Below are 17,298 nucleotides of genomic sequence, written 5' to 3'. Positions count from 1 at the left end.
CACCTTCCTGTCCAGGGATGCTGCTAGTTCAAGTCTCTGACATGTAGGGTATGCCATGTACACACAGCAACCTGTGCTATTAAACAGGTGGGGTCCCACACATCCTTCCTCAATAAGCCCTCTTCCATCCCAGCTTCTTCTGAGATGCTTGACTGGCCCACCAGGCACACCCTAATGTTTTCAATGAAAGGAAGCCCCCCACTACAGTTATGCTTTCTCAACAGCCGTCCCCTAATTCCAGTGTCCTTAGCAGTCTGAACAGTCTGAGAAGCTGTGGACTAACCACACCTTAACAGCACTTCCTTGATTCGCTACTTTCTCCCCACACCTCACTTTTAAGTGGAAAAGAGAAGGCTGCATCTTCCACAGTGTGCTTGAAAATCTTAGCAGACTATCCAAATATATCACAAGTTCTGCTTTCCCTGACCAGTAAGATTCCTGAGAAGTCATCTGGGAATACAGGTATACCACAGCAAGCGAAGAGCTAGATGTGCAGGTGCTAAACATCTGTCACAAGCTTGAGGGCTACAGGTCAGAATGTAGATGGGCAAATTGTACCTTAATGGGTAAAAGAGGTGGCCAGGAGTTTCAAAGCATATCTCCACACAAATGTCTGTCTGCCTTTCCAGGATGAGGAATGTTGGTTTTATCTTCCCTCCAAGCCCTTGTTCTCGGCCCTGCAGCTACTGACTCTGCTATCAAAAGCCTTCTCTACTCCCTCAAATGCCCAGCAGACCCCTATATCAAAGCTCACCACTGAGAGCCCCATCACACCTCTTTCCTATCTTTAGTTCCTCTCTCAAGCTGCCAATTTTGTTTGCCCAGAGTGGAAGGAGCTAGTCTAGGTAGCTACCTTGCTGAACACAGGAATTGTTCAAAAATTTAGCATCAATTTTCTTTCTGTTCCAACTAAGAGTCACAAAGTCACAACTCTATTCTTGTTTTCAATTTTCATAATTTTATGCTTTATTTTGTACAATCTATACTTGCAACCCCTGGCTTTAAAAGGCTTCAATTTATGTGATCTTCAGAGGAATATCTACACTAGGGGAAGAGAAGAGGATTTTAATCTACAATTATCCTTAGGAAAGGACAGGGTCTTGCTGCCCAGTTCTGACTGCATCATCCACAGAGTCTCCAGATTTATAAGAACTCAGCCTCTCCCCACGCCCAAATTGGATCTCCCTGCTTCCTTCTACCTTCCTTCACGTGACGTACAACACTATTCATCTCTGTTCCTAGAAAATGCCCTTTCTTGTGCCCAACCACACGGTTCTAAACAAGAGATGGCACAAGGTACAGGAATACGGTGACCCTTTCTTGGTCAGGATAAGGGCTGAGCTTTGGTCTGCTTGCTCAGTGCCCAGACATAATGCTTAAACATGGGCAGATTTTGCTGTAAGATCTTACGCTAGGCAAGCACTCCACCACTGAGCTCTTGTCAGGTTCACTCCCCCTGCCCCAACACATACACTTTTTCTCTTAGAGTCAGGAGCATATTAAGGTCCCCAGCCTCAGCTTCTTTAATAGCTGGGATTACAGATAGGTACCACTAGGTCTAATTAAGTAATACCTTCTGAATAAAGTCATTATCAAAGTCAAACAGGGCATGGTACCTGGAGAAGGAGAAGATGGGGAGAACATAAGCCTCCATTCTTCCTAAGGGTATTCAAAGAGCTTTCAGGGCACCTGCTGTGGTCACTGAGAAGGCAGAGTGATCTGGATTACTGGCATAGTGGATGACTGCACCAAAACTGCAAGGGATTTAAGATCCTTAGCTAAGAAAAAGGTGCCTGAGCTCTAAAGCTAGGTTTAGTGGCACACACACACACACACACACACACACACACACACACGCACAAGCGTAATGTTAGCTCTGAGGAGGCTGAGGCAGGATAATCACAAATTCAAGGCTAGCCTGGGGTACAACGGATGAAAAAATAGTTCTATCACACTTGTTGCCAACATTCAGAAAGCTTAGACTTTCACCCTGACACCCTAGTTTCTTGGCCATATGCTCTTAAAATTCACCTTACCCCTGAAGACACAGCATCTTTATCTTGGGAACCTCTCAGATGAGCCCCAATTAGCCCCTACCACATAGTCACTGCAGTTCTAGAATCCAGAATGGTTGAACAGTGGATAGTGTCTCAGAGCTGCCCATGACCTCACCTCTCAGGTAGGAGAAAAGACTTAGGAAAGGTTCAGTACACTCTGCTGTCCTAAAAACCAAGGCCCTGTCCTCTCCCCTGCTGTTATAGGGAACAAAGGAAAGTCAAGGCAGGACTGACCTTGAGGGCAGGGATCTCCACACTGTCCCCGAGGCTAATAGTGCCTGAAAGGATGGTTCCAGTCATCACGGTGCCCTGACCCTTGATGGAGAAGCAGTGGTCCACAGACATAAGGAACGGTCCCGAGGGGTCTCTTGCTGGGATGGAAATCTGGGACTTCAGGAGCTGGAAAAGAAATATTGCTATAGCTACGTACAGGCATGAAGGCTATGTCACTGCCATCCTCCAGGGCTACCTGGCAAGCTGGCCCAGATCAAAGAACCAATACTGTAACTTAACTCAGTGAGAGGAAACAGGGACTCGGTGAGGCCTCCATCCTGTGGTGAAAAGGCATGTGAGCGAAGGACAAAGGAGGGAGAACTTGAGGTGAAAGAGGATAAGGCTGGCTTCCAGAGGCAGCAGCCTATGCCTGAGGTCCAAGGCCAAGGTCTGTGATTGCGCTATGGAGTCTTTCTGCCCTCTTCCAGGCCCTAACAAACGAAGATCTAAGTTAACTCAGCCCTGAAGCTACTGTGACTTGATTCCACCTTTCCTTCATGGCTCACTTTCCATATGCAACAGCACCAACTGGCCACTGCTCCTCAGGTCATTTACGTGCTTGAGATACAGTCAGAGCTAATCACTATTTTTTATAAAAGTGCAGAGGAGAGACCACACTGCTCTTTGTATTTTCTACTTTCTGATTTCATGAGGGAGTAGTAATGATGTCTAAGTATTCAGGTCAGGAATAAATGTTCTCAAAGCATTGTCTCATGATAACAACTCCTTTGGGGGAAAAATGGAGAGAATCAGAAGAGACTTGGTCTGAGATTTACACAGAGACTCATTCCTTAAAGGAACATACAAATATCTTTCATAGTTATATTTTTCTGGATTTTGCTTGAATTATCCCAGGATCCCAAATTTGTGTTCTCTAAAACTGGTGGAGTAACAAGTGCATCTTCCAGAAAACATTTCTTAGGTGTGAAATATAGGCATGACCAGTACATGGCAGTTACATGTGAACTTAGCTCTGGAGATCTGGGTGCAGGTGACCTCAACGAAGTCTGACCATTGGTCTGGGTCTGAGTTCCCACTAAGATAAGCAGGTAAATAAATGATCTATTTTCTTTCTTCTGTTCTTTCACATAAAGTAGGAACTCTGGGCATTGTGTTACAAACCTTTGTAAGGTTCAGAATGGAAGACAGAAAGTTCTAGGCCAGCTTGAGCTACTTAACGAGATCCTGCCCAAACAGAAAGGGGCAGCAATAGCACAATTGCCCCTATCAGTTTATTTCATATAGTGGGGGCATGGGGATGTGATAGGTGGGGAGACTCAGCCCTGAAGGAGAAGCCTCTCAAGAGGAAGTAACTTCTCTACGAGAAGTTGACGTTCCACACTTGCCTATCTATCATGGGTGCTTGATGAGGGGGAAGAGGATGCACGACAGATGAGACCTGTGTGACACCTGGGGGGCCACGTTAGCAATCTTGCAATCCTGCTTCCCAGGCAAGGACAGTGCATGACACTAGGACCATAGATCAGATGTCTCAGGAGGGGATGTGCTCATACACTTGCCATGAAGTGCCTGGGGCAGGTTATTTCATGACTCTGAACTCACTTTCTCAGCCTTCCAGCTGTTGAAAATGTTGCAGGCCCAGTATGATAAGAACTTAAGTGTGGAGACTGGTATGTCAAATCATGTCACTGTTGTGGTAAACATATCACCCCTAGTAACTCAATTGACCACACAGCATCTCTGTGACAGTGCCATTACCTTCTCTGTACTGCAACTTTGTTCACTGCAAGAAATGGATTACCTGATACCTGCTGTTTGAGAAGAGGTCTCACTAAGTAGGCTGGCCTCAAACTTCCCATCTTCTGACCTTAGCCTCTAAGGATGTGTGCGACCACACCTAGAATCACTTGAGTCCTGTCAGAGAGCAGTGTAGGCCAGCACTAGCACAGTCTAGTACAGAGCCCCTGCACCCATGCCAGTGACTGAGCTCAGGGAAGTGACTCTGTTCTTCCTTCTTACCACCTTCTTCCTTCACATCACTATCTTTATCACCCTGCACGCATCCCTGTCTGCTGGACAAGGACAGTGGTCAAACTAGTATTCACTAGGAACACCAGGGTGATACCTGGATGGAAGTCTCATTCCCTGGCAAGCTGGTTACCATTACTAAGCTCTGGGCTTCTGCTATGCTCTCAGCACTCTCTGCTCAGTGAGAAGGAAAGGGCACTGGCTCACCTGGATGACTGGGCTCCCTGTCTCTGTCCACTGCCACTGAGCAAGGAGAAAAAGCCCGAGTCTTAAGCCCATAGTTCGGCAAAATGAAATGTCTACTCCTCCAGTGGAGGCTGTCAGGATGGAGGCTGTGCTGCTTCAGTTGCAAGCAGACTAGAGAAACTAGCACAATCTGAAGGACAGGAATGGACCTGTGATCAGATATGCTGCACTGGGCCGAGTCTCCGCTGAGGGATGAGGAGAAAGAGTGGGAGAATGGTAGGCTTGAGGGACTGGTAACCTTGGAAGGTAGCACTTTGAATGAAAGTGTGTGAAAGAGAAGGGATAGAATAGAATACACAGTGGGTGGGAAGAACTCTGTGCAGTCTAACACCCAGGGGTTCTATGGGCCTTTGTTTTGGAGTTTCTGAGGGAGGTGAGGAGTCTGACATCAGAGTGAGTGGAAGGCCCATGAAACTTGGAAACCTTTTGCTAGGGTTGCCTCTCCCTTCCTCTCAGGCAGAGGGAGATATGGAGGGCTACTGGAGCAGGGTTGGAGCAGAGGGTAACATGAGTTCAAGCTGACAGTACCTCAATGAGTTCTGAGATGCCCTGTGGGGCTTCTGTTTCAGGGGCCTCTGGTCCTCCAGGCTTGGCTGCCACAGGAATAACCGGTGCACCCCGGAATCTGAAACAGAACAACAAGCATGGTGACAGTCATAGAGGTTGCTGGCATAACCCAGAACAGATTCGTGGAACTGCTGGTATATCACTCTTCATGTGAGTATGGGAAGGTAACACCACTGCTCTGGATTGCCAGGCGATAAAGTAGAGGACCCACAAAGAAAGGCTCTACCTTTAGACATCAGAATCTAGAGGTTCACTAGGAGCTCAACTCCTCCTGAGCCTCCCCAGGAAGCAGCAGGAACCTAGGTAGGACTTAAAATACAAGAGGTCCTTAAAAAGACTCACACAATCTGGCTCTCTGAAATTCAGGACTAATGGTGACCCCAAAGTCCCTAAAGCTGCATGTAGGAAGCTCTGCCTCTCCAAGGAGAATTTCTTACTTAAACCATCTTCAATAAAACAAAATTAGTAATTTTGTCAGGGGAAGGAGGAAAGAGAAGCAGTTTATAATCCTCTCACTGCGCTATCTTCTCTTCCAAACATAGCTTTTCCATGCTTTGCACCAAGGAAATTTCCTTGGATAGTTACTGTTCTATTACTGTAATGAGACACCATGAAAAAGGCAACTTATAAAAGAGAGAGTTTAATTTGGGACTTACAGTTTCAGAGGGTTAGAGTCCATGATGGCAGAACAAAGGCATGTCAGCAAGAACAGCTGAGAGTTCACATCTTGATCCATAAATAGGAGGCAGAGAGAGCGAGGGAAGGAGGGAGTGAGGGAGAGAGAGAGAGAGAGACTGGGAAGGGAGAGTCTTCCGAAATCTCAAAGCCTGCCCCCCAGTGACACAGGTCCTTCAGGAACACCACACTTTCTAATTCATCCAAAATAGTTCCACCACTGGGGACCAAGAATTCAAACAAATGAGCCTATGAGGGCCATTCTCATTCAAACCACCACACCCTATTTCCACGTTTTCAAAATCTTACATCAGATATTTCATGTGTATGGACGCCATGTCATACCCTACTATCTTAGTGATCATCATATCAAAAAGAGTTTTCTACTGAATAACAGCAACATCAAGCACAATGACAGCTTAAGCATGAATGTTTTGTTTACACCCCAACTCACCACCATGGCTCTGTCATGTTGTAGATGAGGAAATAAAAATTGCAGAGGCATATTGCCTCACTCCAAGACTCTAGCTATAACCTTAGGAGTAAACATAGACCTTCTAAGTATGAAACTTGGCTTTCTACCCCTTCTTCACACATGCCCTCTTCATCACTGTTGGCTGCACAATAGTATGAAATTCAGAGTTTACATGCTTGCCTTGGAAGTTCCTCATTTATGAGCTTTAGTGTTATTGCAAATAACACTGCAAAAGGCATAGTGGCAAAGGACAGACTTACCTTGGCTTTGGGGGAATCCATAGGCTATGAACCTCAGATTGAACATGACTTTCAAATATCAACAGTCATGGTGAACAAGTACATGTAAAGGGCCTCTTTATAGAAGCTACAGAAGCATGAGTAGAAATGATCCAACTTTTTCAAACTCTGGAGTTAACCAAGGCTTGAACAAGAAAAGGGGAGAGAGAGAGAGAGAGAGAGAGAGAGAGAGAGAGAGAGAGAGAGAGAGAGAGAGACTGGGTTTCTGAGAATGAGTTAAAAATAGATATTTTTCTTCAAAGATTTAAAGTTCTTGTCATATCCAAAGGATGCTCAATCATGCCACAAGGACATGTGCTCAACTAAGTTGATAGCAGCACTGTTTGTCATATCCAGAACCTAGAAACAACCTAAATGCCCCTCGACTGAAGAATTGATAAGGAAAATGTGGTACATTTACACAACGGAGTACTACACAGCAGAAAAAATAACGGCATCTTGAATTTTGCAGGAAAAATGGATGGAGCTAGAAAAAAAATCATTTTGAGTGAGGTAACCCAGATCCAGAAAGACAAACATCATATGTACTCACTCACAAGTGGTTTTTAAACATAAAGCAAAGAAAACCAGCCCACAAATCACAATCTAGAGAACCTAGACAACAATGAGGACCCTAAGAGAGACATACATAGATCTAATCTACATGGCAAGTAGAAAAGACAAGATCTTCTGAGTAAATTGGGAGCATAGGGACCTTGGAAGAAGGTTGAAGGGGAGGGGAGAGGCAGGGAGGGGAGCAGAGAAAAATGTAGAGCTCAATAAAAATCAATTTAAAAAAAAAAAACAGATAGTGGACTGGAGAGAAGAGTCAGTGGTTAAAACACTTGCTGTCCTTGCAGTTACCCCAGTCCGGTTTCTTGCATATCCATGGTGGTTGACAACTGTGTGTAACTCTAGTTTCAGGAGATCTGATGCCATCTCCTGGCGTCTCCATGGGCACCAATCATCTACGTGGTGTGCAGGCATACATGTAGGAAAAACACTTATTCACATAAAAAAAAAATCTTGTTTTGAAAGTAAGTAAAAGAGATCTTCACCAACCCTACATTGCATAGAGGGTAGAAGGGGAGGGGGCAAAGAAAAATATATAGCTCAATAAAAACAATTTTTTGAAAGAAAAAAAGGAAGGAAAATTCCAAACAGCCTTTTAAAAAATCTGATTTACATATCAAAACCCACAGCTAATATATTATTTGGGGATTTTAAATAAATTTTTGGAGTAGTACACCCATTTGCCATAATCCAGCTTTAGAGTGTTATCATTTTCCTAAGGTTCCTTTGTTTCGTTTCCCTCAATCCTCAGTCCCAACTAACTCAATGTGACTGTCAGTTTACTGTTTGTATATTGAAGTTTTCTAGATTTCCATAGAAATTAAATAAAAAGCATATAGTCTTTAAAAAAATAGATATTTTTAACCTGTTTTGTTTCACCTACTCCCCAACTCTGTAGTGGCCTTAAAATCTATAACAAGGCTAAAAATCAGCATCTGCTAGGTCCTGGAGGGGGGCAGAATGGGTTTTTAGTTCTATCAAAGCTCTTGATTCAGAGAAATATAACCATTTCCTATCTGGTAGTTTCCCAGAAGGCCCATAAGAAAGGCTATGTGTATCTAACCTGTTTTGGAACTTTTAAATAGGAATAGGAAGAGGTTCAGAAATCCCAAAGGCAAGAAGGCAGAGATAGGCTATGTTTAAGACTCCCACAATTGATTGAAGGGACCCCAATCCCACATCAATCTCATAGAAAGAAGAAGTCATGTAAGAATGGATTCCTAAAATAGTGGGATGTGTTTGATAGCTGGTAGTGACAGACTGGATGGCTTGAGATAGAGACCCTGTTATGCAGCTGAAAGCAAGTTCAAAGCATCAGAAACACACACACACACACACACACACACACACACACACACACACACACAAAGGAGGGTTCCCCATGTTCTTCTCCCAGTCCCCTTACAACACAGAGGAAGAAGGGGAGAAAGAGACATGCCAGACTATCAGAGGAGGAAGAGAGTAAAGACTTCAGAGCTCAGTTGTTGGCTCTGGCCAGAAGACAGGCTCCTAAATGCTGCTTTCTTTCGAAAAGGAAGACTGCCTTCAAGACTTTCCAAAGATAGATGCTGCTGAGACTCACTGTACCAGACTTCTGTCTCAGACTCATTCCTGACTCAGCCTGCAAGACTCCATGCTCCAGTTGATGAGAGGTATTTGTTTCTACAGCTGTCTCCAGCCTTCAAGACCTGCTGCTCCAGAGACCCGTGACCCCAGCCTTCCACACATGCCTCCTGCTGCTATTGGGGGTCACAGGTCTCTGGTGTAGCAGGTCTCTGTAGACCTGTCCTGAAGGAACTTTCCTTGATTTGGCATCTGAGGCCCTAAGAGAGTTCTAGCACCTGAGTTTCTGCTACTGACTTTTCTGAGTTGTATCCTAAAACCTGCTGGAGCACATGGAGCTATGGTACCCACAGCCTCTTGTTTGCCATTCTGTAGCTGCTGGGGGCCCCAGAGTTTCTACTTCTTAGGTGAATTTTTACTTTCCTGTTTAAGGCATTACTCCTGCATGAAAATGAAGTTCCCCCTAGCTTCCCTTTGCTGTTTGCCCACTCAGTTCTTACAATGAGGGTAGATAGGAACCCAGAATAGGACAATAGCCAGCTCATTTTCTCATTGCAAAAGTCCTTTCTCTGAGGGCATCTGTTGAAAATAAAGAGAAGTAATCAATAACACAGTGAAGTGAGAGGTAAGAGTTCAGACAAACAATGAGCTGCTTGAAAAGCTTAGCAGGAAAAGCTAAGGAATCAGATGCTCATAGCTGGCTTGGAAAAACTCTGACATATCCTGAGAACTGAGGTCACTCCAGGCACAGGGCTTGTGTGCTCAAGAGAAACCCTAGAAGAATCTGGGCCTCACTTCTGATTTGAGGTTTTATGTAAACGGAAAGTAGAAGCTAAGGCACAGTTGTCAACTGCCTGCTGGAACACTGGCAGCTTGGCTCATCATATACATAGAAGCCCCTCAGCGAGAAACATCCTACACCCTGGCACCCGGGGAAACCTCTGTCCTATCATTAGTGAGCAGTAAGCTAACTGAATGGAGACCTCGGTGTCATCATGACAAAGAACACAGACTTTACACAACCTGTTCAAAATAGAAGTCATCAAACTATAACCAAGTATAGTGAGGGTGTCTGTGACTTCAAAACTACCTCACTATATTATTCTAAATGCCTAAGTTCCATCAAAATTTTACTATATAGGCACATAGTTCAGTGTTCGGGTTTTTATTTTTGTTTTTGAGGAGGGTGTGTGTGTGTGTTTGATATGATATAATACATGAGCCAAACAATTTAACAGAGAAAAGATTTATTCTGGCGTGGGGTTTCTGAGTCTATCACAGTGGAGAGGGCATGGTGGAGAAGAATAACTCGCCTCATGCCAGCCAGGAACACACAGAGAGAATGACCACAATGCCTGCCTTTTCTTCTTTTATCTCATCTAGGTCCCTCACCTACGGGATGGTGCTGCCAACATTCAGAGAGGTCTTACCCCTTAGTTCATTGTCTCTGCAGACACCACCACAGACATACCCAAACATGTGTTATGCTAGCCTTCTAAGTACTTATCAGTTCATCAAGCTGACAATCAAATTACCCATTACAATGTATAAAGGGAAGAGTCCACGTGTAAGAAAAAGAATTAGCAGAAACTGTCCATAGGAAGCCCTCCTAGACTTTCCATCAGTTCCTGCCTCCACCCTGAGTGTTAAATAAATGAACCAAGTCTAAACAACTACAGGGAAAGATGACAATAGTCTACCAAATGAGAAAGTAAGACAGTTGGTGCAGACCTCGGTAGGTTCAAAGCCAGTTTAGATTACGGAGAGAGCTCCAGGATAAGGATGCCCAGGGCTACACAGAGATTCTGTCTCAACAAACAAATAAACAAACAAAAACTCAACACACACACACACACACTTTCTAGTTGATAACTGTGGCAATTTCCTCCAAACTGAAATACTTATTCTTCTGTGAAGCTTACTAAGACATAGAAAGTTCTAGGGGTAGACAGATGTCCTTAGGATTTAGAAAAGAAACAATGGGAAGTGTCAGGAAGTTCCTGAAACCAGATTCGCCCAGCCCTTTCTTCTGCTAGGTTAAGTAAATTTTAAGGACTTCTGAGGAGAGACATGCCAAGCTGTGGAGCAGCCTGCAAGTCACACAGAGAGCCCCGGGCTCCTGGCTGTCACCAGGTGTCATTCTTGCAGGGCGTGAGCTTTCAGTGATACAACCTCCTTAAAATTGTACATGTTCTTGTAGTGACATAGCCCTAATAAATTCAGCAGTTTACTAAGGTGGACTTTGGTGATATCCTTGACTTTGGTCTGTCATCAGCTCCCTATCTGGACTGAGTAGATGTCTGTTTAAATCACCCTACGAAAGTTAAGTTAGCTCAACAATTATAAGTCTCTCTCTCTCTCCCTCTCTCTCTCTCTCTCTCTCTCTCTCTCACACACACACACACACACACACACACACACACACACACACACACAAAATTCCAGAGTTGGGAAGTGCACAAACTGAAATGAAAATTGCACTTGAGGAGGTCAGAAGTGGGTCTGAGCATGCAAAATGAAACGTTGATAACCAAGATCATTTCATCCGAGTTAAAGGAGGGAGAGAACCCAGCTATACAGCACAACTGCATGTAAGGTGGAGCAGCTGAAGTTCAATGGTGCTTTCTGAAATCAGGAGAATGGAGTAGGAGCATCACGAATGACAAAATCATGTTCTACACCTTCCCAAATTTGATGAAAATATTAATGTGCACATTTAAGAAACTGAACAAACTCAAATCATTAACTCAAAATCTACAAGTAGAGAGATGACAGCCATGGTTAGTGATAAGGGCACTTTCCCCACCTTGGGAAAGAAATGGACTCAGGCATATGTGTATAAGAGCAACAGCAGGGCAGAGCTGTTCTCAGACATGGAGACCAGGAGGTAACAGGATGTCATGTTTAAAGTGAGGAAGTTAAGAAGAACACAGAAATACCACATAGTCAAGTGATTCCACTACACACACAGATACAGACACAGACACACACACACATGAGAACTGAAAACAAGAAACAAACACACACCCACTTTTTTGTTAGTTACTTTTCTATTGCTGTGATAAAACACCATGTGATGGCAACTTATAAAAGAAAGTATTTAAAAAGGCTAAGGGTTTCAGAGCACTGGGGCTCATGATTGTGGAGCTGAGAGTTCACATCTTGATCCACAAGTAGGAGGCAGAAAAAACACTGGGAATTGTGTCCTTTTTCAACAGAAATGCAGGAAATAACCCTGATGTGGCCTTTAGCTATCTGCAGGGCGCTCTACTCAGCAGGAAGGACAGGTCCTGGTCCAGGTCCTGTAGAGAAGTGAAAAGTACCAGTTCGCGGACATTTCTGATAGGCAAGCTGTAAGACAAACAACTTTCTGCCTTTTATCTGTGCCACATAGTGGTCTTACACTTGGTGATGTGAAACTGCACTTCAAGATAACCACATTTAAGGAAGAATATGAGTTCTCTTTAAAAACAAACAAGAACAGGCCAGTTATGTTAAGGTACAGACAGTTTGGAAAAGCTTATGTGGAGAATGCGGGATGACTGGCCTGTACAGGTCTCCTTGAAAGAGAAGGAAGAGGGGAACAGGCACAGGCACAGGACTCATGGTTTGTACTTGGTAGAGGCTATGTGCGTGTCACTGGTCCACTCTGGTTTTGAAGGTCATGTGGTGTCAACTAGCAGAGGAATTAGAATCCTTGTATGGAAAATCATAGAGTCAGGGAGCACAAGACTCTGTAGTGAGGCTTCCAAGACCAGAACACTGAGTTCTAAGTCTTTCCTGGCTTCTGAATTTCCTCCCCATGACTTCATAGTGTCTATTTACTCTTGTGCCTCAGTTTCCTCATTAGGATGATAGCAGAATCCTTGACACAATTACTTCGAGGGCTGAGTAAGGTATTTCAATGAGAATATCTAGCCAGGTACTGTGCGCATCATGTGTGTTCTGCATTACCTAGAGAACAAACACAAGATTCTGGATGTGGAATAATCATGGTTCTTGCCTCCCTATCTGAGAGTAATTAAGAATTCAGCAATTTATGCCTGTAATTTGTTTTTGTTTTTAAAAATAAAATTGTAATTGTGTACTTTACTTTGCAGAGTGTTCCTGTTTCCTCTCTGTTGCTGTAATAAAATAACCAAAAGTAACTTGGGGGAAAAAGAATTATCTGGCTTACACTTCCAGAACAGAATCCTTTACTGAGGGCTGGGCCCTCCTACAATAATCAAAACAAAGGCTTGGAGAATTAAGAGTAAGTCCTGCTCTTACAGAGGACCAGAGTTCAGTTCCCAACACCTATATCAGGCAACTCAAAGCTGTAGGTAACTTTAACTTCAAGGAAATTTAATGTCTTCTATGCACGAGTACAAATTTACATAATTTAAAAAATAAATCAAAACAATTCCTCACAGACATGCTGACCCACCAACATAATCTAAACAATTCTTTGATTGAGGCCTCTCCCCTCAGATGACTCTAAGTTGTGCCAAGTTGACAAGGCTAACTAAGATACATAGTGATAGGTTTCATAAAGACATTTTCCTTCGTGTATGTCATGTACTTGGACATATTTACCAGCGACTCTCCCTTTTCTGTTATTGCTATTCTTTCTTGGAGATAACTTCATTTTTCCTTTCATGTTTCAGATATCCATAGATGGTTTATATATCTATATGATACCTAGGATCCCCAAATGAGAGAAAATACATGTCATACATCTTTGAGTCTGACTAAATTTGATGATCTCTGGCTGTATCCATTTCCCTGCAAATGACATAATTTTATTACGGTTGAACAGAACTCCACTGTGTGTATAGAGGCCACACCTACTTTATCTATTCCTCTGTTGACAGACACCTAGGCTGATTCCATAATTCAGGTAATTATACATAGTGCTATATGAGTATGGATGTGAAGTTGTCTCTGCAGTATGTATATAATTTGAAAGTGGCAAAAAACGACCATACAGGATGCTATAATTATGTCTACCATGTTTTAAAAATACTAACTTAAAAATGTATTAATGATTTCTATAAGATATTTGCTTTTTATATTTAACTATATAGAGTTTATATCTTTAAACTTATTTATATATGTTGAAATTTGATAACACAAAATGAGACTTTTCTTACGAAATAATCAGAAAGTTATGTTAGCCTTTCTAGAATAAAAAAATTAACCAATTTCCCAACAATTATCATAGAATTATATTGGTTTGAGAATTGAATGCACTAGAAGATAAGGCTTTGTTACTCATCTTAATCTGGCCACAGAACATAAGCCACTTTATACAGAGCTGATTTTGAAACACTTCCCATACTCACTAGCTGTGTGATCTAGAACAAGCTACCGAAGCCGGCCAAGCTTTAAGACTTTCTTCTTTCAAAGTGGTAAGGAGGAATAACATACACTTTGCAGGGTCCTGACAGAGGTAAGGAATGGAAATCCCCTATCAGCAAAGTTCTTAGTACCTAGGTACACCAAAAACCCTGTCTTCTCCCCATACCCTACACACATGGCACTGCATCCAAGAAATTTAAGACAATGTGAGTGACCATTTGTGGAAAACTGAAATTACACACGAAACAAGAAACATACATGTTGCAAAAGAGGAGATGCCTCAAATTCCAAATACACATCTGGTCACACAGTCAAGACATCCCAGAAAGGCAGGACAGATCCCAGCAAAGCACCTAAAGAAGAGGAGGAGGTGGAATACTATGAATGTGGTCACTCTTCTGTCACGTAGACACTGATTCTATTAAGTGAACAGGAATATAAGTGTTTTCTGTGAAAATATTATGCTTAAGGTATGAATGCATAATTTAAAAATTATTTTTAGCTCTAAGGGATTTTTAAAAATTGACTAATGGTAGCCCAGTCTTGGGAGTCAAGAAATTTCTACTACTGAAGTTACAAAAAATAAACACAAGAAAAACAAAACAAAGCTATTAGCGTCTAGCTAGATACTGTAACCAGAGCCTGGTTAAACTTGGGGCGCTGAGAAGACAAGGCAGGACTGAGCTGAGACACTTCTCTGAAATGGGTAAGGGAGATTTAGAGAGAACTCAAAGTTTAACTTTCTCCAACCACTGTGGAGTTGTACCATACCCAGACTCATCCAGCCTGCACTGAAGTATAAGCTGTTCACTTTAAGTTACAAGACTTTCCTCAAGACCCTTGTCCATTGCCCTTACCTCCTCTCCTGATGGGGCACAAGAAGGGGATCACTGAAAGCAAGAAACTAGGAAAGAACTCAGCACCATCAGATCCCACTGCCCATCTAAAGGACTCAAAGGAGTTTCTTTGGCCAAGCCTGTCCCTCAGCCAACCTTCGCTTGCTGATCTCTTCTTAGGACCTCTGGAGGTCTTTCTACAGCCCCAGATTTTGTTTTTTGTAAAGGAAAAGTCCTCTGGCTTAAATATTCTCCCACACAGCCATTTCCAAAGAGTACAGTATCCATTATTCACATGGCTTATGCCTGGTTTTCTTACAAGTTTCCTTCCTTCTTAACTGGACTGGGGTCTGATGAAATCCCATTTATGCCAGGCTCTATGAATGGCACAGAACTAAATCTAAGGGGTCCTGGAGCTATGGGGCAAACAAGAAGCTGGAGTGTTTGCCAAGGTGTGTCTCTGTACAACATTAACAGAAATGGATGCTTTCTTCTACCTCTGCTCCTCACCATATCACCAAAGCCTTCAGGTGGTGTAGCAGGGTTTTCTTTCTATGTATTGCTTTCATTGGTTGAATAAAGAAAACTGCCTTGGCCTTTTGATAGGGTAAAACTTAGATAGGTGGAGTAGACAGAACAGAATGCTGGGAGAAAGGAGGCAGAGACAGAGAGCTGCCCGCCATGAAGCTGCCAGGTCAGACATACTGAATCTTTCCCAGTAAGCCACGAGCTCGTGGTGACATACAGATGATTGGAAATGGGTTGAATCAAGATGTGAGAGTTAGCCAATAAGAGGCTAGAACTCATGGGCCAGGCAGTATTTAAATGAATACAATTTGTGTGTTGTTCTTTCAGGGTATAAGCTAGTCAGGCGGCCGGGAGCCAGGCAGCCAGAAACACAGCTCGCGCTCCATTTACAACATTCAGGTACGCAAGAGACTCCCTGCCTCCTTGGGCTCCCCCTCCTGCAGGCCTCTCTCCCTGAGGTACTCTAGGACACCAGCTGTCTCCTTTGGCCATCTCTCACTGGAACTCTTTGCTGATGACTTGTATCATTACCTCCAATGTGCATCTTCAACCAAGATCACTCTCTAGCATCCTGTACCAGCCTGCTACCTGCCATCCACTGCTTCCAGGTTCTAGTCTGCAGTACTCATATGGACTCATATGAAGAGAATGAAGCTGCAAGCACAGGGCCTGCAAGGTTCTACACCAGGTCCTCTACATAAATGCTATGAATGTTAGCCTGGTGTTTTTTTGAGACTCCTAACAGTGGGAGTCTGTCTCTGACCCTTTTGCCTGCTCTTGGGGCTTTTTACCTCCTATTCAGTTGCCTTGTCTAGTCTTGATATGAGGGCTTTTGCCTTGGCTTATTGTATCTTGTTTTTGTTGTGTTTGCTTGTCGTCTCATGGAGGTCTGATCTTTACTGACGAGAATGGAGCGGGGAAAGTGGGTCTAGGAAAGAGGAAAGGTGGGGCAGGAGCTGGGAGGGATGGAGGGAAGGGAAACTCAGGTCAGGATAATTTTATGAGAGAAGAGTCTATTTTCTATTTAAAAAAAAATAAAATAAAATTTTACTAAAAAAGAACCCAGACACCCTGGAGTTACCTCAAGAGCAACTAAATAATCACAGAAGCCACTTTTGTACTAAAGTACAGTGTGACACATCAACACGAGCAGGAGAGACATTCTAAGCAGGGCCAAGACCCACTGGACAAAGGAGAGTAGCCAGGCAGGTTACTATCCTTGTACCAAAGAGGTCTGAGGTACCTACCTCAGAAAGGGGAAGTACCAGAAAGAGAGGAAAATTTGAAGAGAGAAAGAAAGAGAGAGAGAGAGAGAGAGAGAAAGAAAGAAAGAAAAAAGTTTAAATAGAAAGAAAACAGAAAAGTAAAATATTGTGGAATATTATTTTAACTGGGCAAAGATGTGTTACATTTGCTTATGCTGGTGGATTAATACTTTAACTGTGTGTTACATTTGTTTATGCTGCATTTGTTTAACGATGTAAGGATGTGAGTTTAATTATGTAAAGATGTGTCGCATTTGTTTCACTTTGCCTGCCTAAGATATCTGATTGGTCTAATAAAACAGCTAAATGAACAATAGCTAGGCAGAAAAAAGAGAAGCAGGGCTGGCAGGCAGAGAGAATACGTAGGAAGAAAAATCTAGGCTTGAGAGAGAAGAATGAGAGAGACGCCCAGGACAAGAAGCCAGGCAGCAACCAGCCGGCAGACATGAGAATAGTAAAAGTAAGACATATAGAGGGAAAGAAAATTAAAAGCCCTGAGGCAGATAAAGAGAAACAGGTTAATTTAAGTTAAAAGAGGTAGCCAGAAAGGAGCCTAAGTTAGGCCAAGTATTCATAACTAATAAGAAATGTTCATGTCATAATTTGGGAGCTGGCTGGTGCTCCAAGAGAAAA

The 17,298-nt window shown here is 43.1% G+C and overlaps 1 protein-coding gene across 1 annotated transcript in view; it reads right to left on the bottom strand.

Moving 5' to 3' along the window:
* Positions 1–17,298, bottom strand: part of Eefsec (eukaryotic elongation factor, selenocysteine-tRNA specific) — a 210,282-nt gene that overhangs the window by 101,534 nt on the left and 91,450 nt on the right. Inside the window, exons 3-4 of the mRNA XM_048416458.3 lie at positions 5,094–5,190; positions 2,292–2,456 (exon numbers count right to left, since the gene is read on the bottom strand). Coding sequence (XP_048272415.2) covers positions 2,292–2,456; positions 5,094–5,190 — 262 coding nt within the window. The remainder of the gene's footprint in view (positions 1–2,291; positions 2,457–5,093; positions 5,191–17,298) is intronic.

This window comes from Myodes glareolus, chromosome 6, assembly GCF_982192425.1.
Source record: "Myodes glareolus chromosome 6, mMyoGla1.1, whole genome shotgun sequence".
Lineage (NCBI taxonomy): Eukaryota > Metazoa > Chordata > Mammalia > Rodentia > Cricetidae > Myodes > Myodes glareolus.
Note: the sequence above shows the minus strand (reverse complement) of the source record. Positions and strands in the feature narration are given on the sequence as shown.